The following is an 8,523-nucleotide window of genomic DNA, read 5'->3' as shown; positions in this document are numbered from 1 at the left end:
CCCTGGTAATAACAGGAAGATGGAGACGCGAGCGGAGAGGGCCTTGTTTCAAACCGACGAAACATAGCTGAGAGATTGTTCTCAGCTCCGCCCCCCCAGCAGCAGCAGCCCACGTGTCGGGTGAATGTGACCTCAAAGGATCTTTACTGCGAGGCCGCGTTCGCTGCTCTGTGTTCAGAACTTCACTTAAAAGTTGTGTTTTCTTTGAACCACACACCAGACCTCTCCCTCCGCACACACACACACACACACACACATCGAGACACACGCACAAATGCACAGACATACAAATGTACACACACCCACGCATACACACATGCACCCACGCATACCCACTTATGCACACTCAGGCACACACACACACACACACTTGAATGGACACATGGACATACATGCACACACAGACTTATGTGAACACACACATACTTACACATGTATATACACAAGCTCCCTGGGAATTGCAAAATACACACACACACACACACACACACACTCGGATAGACACATTGACAACACATGTACACGTGGACATACTTGCACACACAAACAAATGTGAACACACACATACATACACACGTGCATACACAGGCTCCCTGGGAATGCAGAATACACACACACACACATGCTCACACAGACGCACGCACAAAAACAGCCACTCACACCCACATGTAAGTAAAACCAGTGTGTTCACATTCACAGTCCAATATAAAAACTTGCAGTTGTTTTACCCGCCTTCATACACACACACACACACACACACACACACGCAAGCAGGCACACACACACGCTAGCACGCCAACACACACATGCACACGCAAGGGTATTTTAAATTAATTATGAAATGTTTTAAATATTGTACATGCGTGTTTAAAGCTGTGCCCTGTGCATTGAAGGATTTTGATCAAAAAGCATGACATTTTTTGATTTGATTGATGGATGGTTTGAAAGGGAAAATTAATATGAAAGATGTCTCTGATCACCATCAAATGAACTGTACTGAGTTATTTTAATCATATTTTACTTAACTACAACTACATATAAATAAACAATATAAAAGCAATTACTTGCTCTGACATGCCATCAAAATGGCTAGTTTCATCCTCTGTATATCAGGCTGGGCGAATTCAATAATAAAAGGCATTTACAACAACAGTCTATCTGTCGAAAAATATCTAACGTTTGATTGGTTGAGTCGTTTGTCAACGGCTGAAAATTTGACATTTCCATTAATTCTATATATTTTAATAAAACACACGAATTTATATTTTTGGACACACATTTTTGACACACAACCTGAAATCGAGAAAAGTTCAAAACGTATTGAAGACAATTACGTTAATTTATTGCATATCATTTATTTGTATGAAATGAAAAAAAACGAGAACATATGAACATCAAATATGGTTAGTGGAGTGAAATAATTTTGCACAGCAAAATATATATATATTCATATATTTATATAAGAAGAAGAAGATTAATATTTTAAAGATTTTAATCGTGGTATTTACTCCCTCTTTTTTTACAAGCAGGGTGTGAATCCCTGACCAACTAACAATGTCCAGACATTATAATCATATCGTTATTGCTAAGCAAATGTTGGGCTCGTATGAAACAAAAAAGAAGAAATATGGTTTTCCCTGTCCTGCCAAAAAAGAAAAAACTATTAATGTGTTACCATTGAGGTGGGGCTGGTCACAAATCACTAAACCCATCTGCGTTAGCGTTTGGAACGACAGGCATTTCATATCCATCTTCAGGCCTATTGCTGAAATGTCAGTGCTGATCAAGCCAAAGTACTTGAGTAAATGAACATGTTTCAAAAGCGTTTTATCCGAAAAAGTATTTAAAACTTTTGTAAGTAACCAATAGCCTGCTATAGTCCATCTTCTGTGTGAAACCCATAACGCAAACGTGCAGTCAATATGCTCCAATAGCAAAACTGTTTATTCTCTAAACTGGTGTTGTGCCAATTTACCAAAACCAATGCCAGAACCAACATTTGTACAGGAAGACCCTTCTTAATTATCCTCGTAATCTATAAACGTGTGGCTCCTATCCCCCCCCCGCCCTATCCTCGTTATCTTTACACTTTACAGATTAGGAAAAAAAAAAAAAAAAAAGTTGTACTTAAATTACAGGTAAGATTAATTCCAAATATGCCATACGCACAAGTCTGGAGTATCATTTAAATAAACGTGCGTGAAAGGGCAACATATAGTTTAGTCCCGAGAAGGGAAGAGGGGATTCCTTTGAGTCCTTTTTTTGTGTGTCTCTCCATTGGGATCCCTGGCGATCAACTTCCATGGAACTCATGGGAGCGTTCACTCGTGCTGCACCACAACAGCCGAAACGCACGCGTTTTTGGTAGAGAGCCGCGGAAGGGGTGGGGGGGGGGGTGGTGGTGTGGGGGAGTCATTTCACTTTTTGTCGCGATCCCAAAAAAGTAATGAGGCTATAAATGAAGAATGAATGCCATGCTGGGGGGGGGGGGGGGGGGTCATTCGACAAAAAGTACATCTTCAAACAAACAAAAAAAAAAACATTCAAAAACCATACATGTCCAGCATGCAGGGCAGTCCAATAACAGATCTCTTGGCCAAACAATGCATGTTGTTCCTAACGATTAGAGTCTCTCTGGTTGTTGCTCAACACAATGACAGACGAACACATGAGATGAGATGGGGGTACACAGGGCAGGCTCGCAGTCCTCCAGATTTGGCCGACAAAAAGAGAAAAAAAAAAATAGCAAATAAACCAAAAAAAAACATTGTGGATGAATGCAGTTGTGTTTTCAGGCAGCTTCACACTGAATTAAATTAACATGATGGTAAACGTCGGTGCACTTCTGATGGCATGTGCTCGCTGTCTGCATGCACCTCGTATACAGCGGTATAAAGTTTTTATCATCTAAAATAAATCATAGTGACTTCAAAACACTGCAAACCAAATGAGAAACGATGAGAAACATGAGACAAATAGGCTTTTCCATAATAGAGAACAAAAAATATGAACGTTTTGACACATTTTCCAAAAATGAAAAACACGGATGACAAAAAAAAAGCTCATTCTAAAAACTTCAGCAAACCCTTTTTTTTCCCCTCATGAAAGTATAAAAATAAAAAAAAGCACAAATTAGTTCTTGGTCTAGCGGGGGTGGTATACGTGCGAAAAGAAAAAAAAGTTTCTAATCAAAACTTTTTTCCCGTTTGTTGTAATAAAAGGTTGATTAAACTGCTGCTATTCTTTTCTCACGGATAACGTCGAAACTCACATGAAAAACTCGGGAGATGATGGGTTGTTGTCGCTGCTCGACCCGTTTTCTCTGAAGCCGTTGCTGATCAGCTTCTCATACTTGTCTTTGTACGCGTCCCTCTCCCGGACCAGCCTGGAGATCTCCTGCTTTAGGTGGTCCACTTGCTGGATGAGTTGCGTTTTCTCCCCCTCCAGGACGTGCCTCTGCTGGACCCGCTTGTATCGACACGACTGGGCATAGCCCCTGTTCTTTAGGGTCCTCCTCTTCTGTTTCAATCGGATCACTTCTTCCTTGCTGACCCCCCGTAGCTGCCGGTTGAGCTCCCGCACTGACATGGTGACCAGCTGGTCGTCTGAAAACCGATCATCCAAATGCGAATGTGGGTGATTTAAGCCCGAGTTGCTGGACTGGACGCCGGGCGCCTGGTGGTGACCGTTGCTGTGGTGGTGGTGATGGTGGTGGTGCGGACCCCCGTTCTGGGCTGCAGCGGCAGCGATAACTGCTGACACCACCGCCGCGGCAGAGCCCATCTCTTCCCCGGCCATGGTGCCCCCAGGTCCGGCTGCGCCAGCAAACTGCTGCCCTCTGGTATAGCCATCGAACGACTGGAGCTGGTGAGTGCTGTTGATCAGCGCCTCGACTGCGTCTTCGGGGCTGAAGCCCAACGCCTCTGGATTTAACTGTTGTTGATAACCGGACATCCAGTAGAAATCCTCCAAGTGTGCCTTCTGTTCGCTTCCCGAGCCCGGACTGGGCGCCGAGAAGCTTGGGGAAGGGGGCACCGAGCTGCAAGGCGTGCTCATCGGGGTGGAAGACAAGGATCCCCCGGCGATAAGGCGACTGCACTGGCTGATGTTGCGATCGGGCTCCACCGGCTCCTTTTTCACTTCAAACTTCATCAGATCGAAGTCATTAACATATTCCATGGCCAAGGGACTGGTGGGCAGGTCGGAGTTGCTCATTGCCAGCTCTGATGCCATCCTCTTGCTGCTGCTGACAGTCCTCCAAGCGGGCTGAAGAGCAGCTGTCACACTGGGCTGGTTGGGGAGGACGTGAGCCAGTTTGGAAAAATGTTTAAGCGTTTTGTCTTAGCACTGAAAACAAAAAAAGGTGTAGTAAGTCCCTCTGTAGCGACGGACTCCCAACGCTAAGTAAGTCGCTGTTCTTTGCGGAGTCTGACGCACTGACACACCAGCGCCGCGCACGCGAGCAGCACAGTCCTTTTTCAGCAAGTGAAATTCGGCGGCTTTGAATTTCAAACATTTAACACACTACGGTTTTTCTTCATGGATACATTGCGGAGACGGAGAGGGGGCAAAGCCGAAAGGAAAGGGGGGCTGGAGTGTAGCCGCGCATGTAACGTGCCTCTGACTTGTGGGCTGGTTTTTTTAGAGGGATCACAGCAGATGAGTTTAAAAGCATTGCAGTTTTATAGCTGCCCGTGACGTCAGGGCAGAAATGGGGAGTGCGCAGCCAATCAGAGCGCGCAATCGGACCGCTAATTAACATATTAGTGGAGAAACAAAAGTTTTCTCGACTGTCAGAAGCCGTCAGCTGACTGTCAGCTGGATCACAGTCTTTCTTTCCCCGACCACCTTTTCATCCCGGTCGCTATTTTAACGTGAAGTCAAAATGCATATAAAATATATATTTCTTTGTTTAGTCTATTGCAAAGTCATTACCAAAGTGCACGTAGAATACGGACTTGAACATAATATGTTGAGCCAGAACGTGAAGGAAACATTATGTAATGGGATTTTTACTTTAGATGTGCATGTGTGTTCTATGAACACTTTATTAACAAGATATTGATATTTTTATAGCGTTGTTTTCGTATAGGCCTACCCCATGTTATGGTTACAATGGCCTATAACACAGTGGGGGTATGGCTGACTAAATAAGAAGAAACATGTGTACCATGTGTAAATACAACTAAAGGCATTTCTTCATCATAATTTGTATAGACAACACTATTCATTATGTCGGATTGTGCAGTAGGCCTTTATCAGTTGGCATGCAGGTAATTCTACATATTTTATTATTATTCAGCATGGATATTCTCAAACATGTGGTTGCAAATGTTTTTGTAGTTACTTAGATAAAAAGTAATGCACAATTGCGAGGAAATATTGAAACGTGCGGAAACGCTTCTGCCGTCCGCTTCTAAAACTCAACAGTGCCACCTTTTGGATGAATGTTGAACGGGTTGATTTCAATCCTAAACATTTAGACGTTAAAACACAATAATGCCACAACCTACATTATTTTTTAATCAAACATTATATTTTAAACAGAAACCAAATTGCACAAATAAATGTAATAATGTTAAAATGAGTGCAATAAATCAAATTTTGTGAATGTACAATAATCTCACAATATCCCCTCAGAACCTCACTGTGTGCAAAATGTTGCATGTATTTCACTTCATGGAAATTCAATCCATCAGAAGCTACACACAATAGACATTTTTTTTCTAGTTTCATTTTTCAAATCCACGTCCATCTAATACGACTCCAGCAATCACAAAGTTGAGGCCAAATCTTTCGGTCACAAATATGTTCCATGGCCATAAACCCTTTATTACACAGCGATATGTCACTGATCCACACGGTCATAGATTAAACAGCTCTTGTAAACTGCTCCTTATCTTAGTTCAGAGGTCACCTGAGTTACTTTTAACAGGTCTCGTGTTCAACTCCACCACGGGAACAGTGTTGCTCACACACGTTCAAGGGAACGTCTCTTCCATCTCTTAACCTCTCTCTGAACCAAGTATAAAGTCTCAAACTGTATTCAACCTTTCTCAACCAGATGACGCGATCACAATACTTCATTGTTCGCCTTTTTTCCTTTTCTTCTCACCGCCATCCGATGTTGGCGTGCAGACAGAAGCAGGGACACAATTGTGAACCGATTTCCACGTGTGTCCTCATATGTTCTGAGCGTGTATTGACGTGTTTTTCCCCGGGACTCGTTCAATTGACACAAATAAATGACCCCGGGCCCGCCTACGAGCGTGGCGTTACGCTGTCCTTAACAATAGGACAATGCAGTTCTCACCTACACAGATGATATAATGATGTTTCTCCTACACCAATAAAAAAAAAAAAAGAAAGACATTCCGGTGCCCTCATCTCTTCGGCTATTTAGGGGGATGATTTTTTTCTGTGGCCTCCCCTGACATGGTGCTGACAAATAGCCATTTCATGCCTGTGACAAAATCCCATAATCATAGCTTCACTGTCTCTCTCTCTCTCTCTATCTCTCTCTCTCTCCGTCTCTCCCACTCTCTCTCTGTGTGTGTCTCTCTCTCTCTCTCTATCTCTCTCTCTCTCTCTCTCCGTCTCTCCCACTCTCTCTCTCTCTCTCTGTGTGTGTGTCTCTCTCTCTATGAGCTCATCGCTGGAGCTCGGTGTATTTTTGGATTCCTGTGGCCACACGGTGTAATGATAGGCCCCCGAATCACCGCTCACATCCCGGCTGCCAAACGCAGTGGAAGATGATCCCCACAATCAGCCTGATGTTTTTAGAAGCATTCAGGAAGTGCAACACGTCCCACACGCTGTCCAGACTGCGGACGTTCCTCTCTTCTTCTTCTCCTTCTTCTCCTTCTTCTCCTTCCTGCCTCACGGCGGTTTCCTCTGCCTCTTTTTTTTTTTATGTCATCAATATGACATCCCCAGTTTCCCATGGTGTCTATTTATAAGTCGCTTTTTTTTTGGGTTGATCTGCAGTTCTGTTGTTGTACGTCATTTGTTTTCTGTCTGTGTGACGGCCGCGGTTGTTGAGTGGCATCCGGGGGGGGGGGAAGCATTGGCAGTTGTGTTGCTCAATAAAGTATACACTGTTTTATTTGATCATTAGAATATTATGACATTCACGGCGTACGCTTGACAGCCCAAGTTGAGGCAGTATACATTTTAGCACAGAATTAATTTAATAATCACATCATATAATCCATCCATAAATCAGAATCGTATTAATAAATGGGAAACCGATAGCCACAATCGAACGGCGGGCTCGTGATAAGCAACGTGGCTGTCGCGCGCTATCGCCGACCGATCTCTTTGATGTGTTGAGTGGCAGAGGAAGTGGCAGATACCGTATCTAGAACTCTATTTCCTACAGCAATATCCTCAAGCGCTGGCATTTCCCCTGACCTTTGAATCGTGACGAGCCCGAGGCCAAACGCGGGCCAGTACGTATCTCAGAGATATGTGACACGCTACGGAGAGACGGGGCACGGCACGCCGCGTTTGGCCCTCGACCACGCGGCAGGACGGCGTGCAGATGCCATCGAACGGGATGTGTTTCCATTAGGTCGGAAAACACACGAGTGATGTAAGAAGGGGCCAGATCTCCCCGCTGTCCGTCCCGCCACATCCACACACGGGGTCCACCGAGTGACAGAGACGACACAACGACGGCAAACACGCACACGCCTGATTATTGACGCTGAATGAAATGGAATAAAATAGATAGAGACTCTGAGCGGGGAGCCCATTGTTTGGCTGTTTGTGTGTCGTACCTTTCCGCTCAGGCTTTACCTGCTCTAAGGAGAGAGAGAGAGAGAGAGAGAGAGAGAGAGAGAGAGAGAGACAGAGAGAGAGAGAGAGAGAGAAGAGGAGGAGGCAGCCGGCAGCAACCGGTCCGCTCCCCTGGGGTGCGCCGACGGCAGAGCGAGACTAATACACAAACGAAGGGAGAGCTCATTAGTCATGACAGAAGAAAGTGGCAGAGCTAATTTAGCTGCTTTTGTGCCTTTGAAGTTATTGATGACGGCGGAAGCTGAAGGGGAGGCGGCGCGCTCGGCCCGGGTGAGAGCGCCGGGCTCCACCCTGATCAAACCAGCCGAGGAAGCAGGGAGGGAGTGTGTGTGTGTGTGTGTGTGTGTGTGCGTGTGTGTGTGTGTGTGTGTGTGTGTGTGTGTGTGTGTGTGTGTGAGAGAGCCAGCGAGCGAGGAGGGGAGGAGGGGAGGAGGAGGGGAGGAGGAGGGGAGGAGGAGAAAGGCTCTCACGTGGAGGATGAGCTGTGCGTATTGTTTTGAAAGGGCAGCAATCCCCTGGACCACATGGTCCTGTGTGATAGCTGGGGATGGAGACACCGCCGCCATTTGCGGTGTGTAGGTTTGTGGCGGGTGCGGTAGCAGCAGTACAACGGCAGTGTGGACCGAGGGCTGGTGAAGGTGGTTTAGGGTAAACCCTCCGTTTTAGTTTCCAAGTGACTCTATTTGACACTCTCTTCAGGATCTCCTTCAAAAAAAAAAAAAA

The 8,523-nt window shown here is 45.2% G+C and overlaps 1 protein-coding gene across 1 annotated transcript; it reads right to left on the bottom strand.

The window, feature by feature from the left end:
- Nucleotides 1-2,501: 2,501 nt before the first annotated feature.
- Nucleotides 2,502-4,345, bottom strand: LOC311376302 (transcription factor Maf). The gene has a single exon (XM_084491141.1). It carries the CDS (start codon nt 4,231-4,233, stop codon nt 3,268-3,270), a length of 966 nt encoding a protein of 321 aa, XP_084347267.1. The 5' UTR covers nt 4,234-4,345; the 3' UTR covers nt 2,502-3,267.
- Nucleotides 4,346-8,523: the final 4,178 nt, after the last annotated feature.

Source organism: Micromesistius poutassou (genome assembly GCF_964030765.1).
Source record: "Micromesistius poutassou genome assembly, contig: SCAFFOLD_6623, whole genome shotgun sequence".
NCBI lineage: Eukaryota > Metazoa > Chordata > Actinopteri > Gadiformes > Gadidae > Micromesistius > Micromesistius poutassou.
The sequence above is the reverse complement of the archived record's forward strand: the minus strand, read 5'-3'. Positions and strand labels throughout refer to the sequence as shown.

Coding starts and splice junctions, on each gene's coding strand:
- LOC311376302 (XM_084491141.1), bottom strand. CDS start 4,233: ATGGCATCAGAGCTGGCAATGAGCAACTCCGACCTGCCCACCAGTCCC.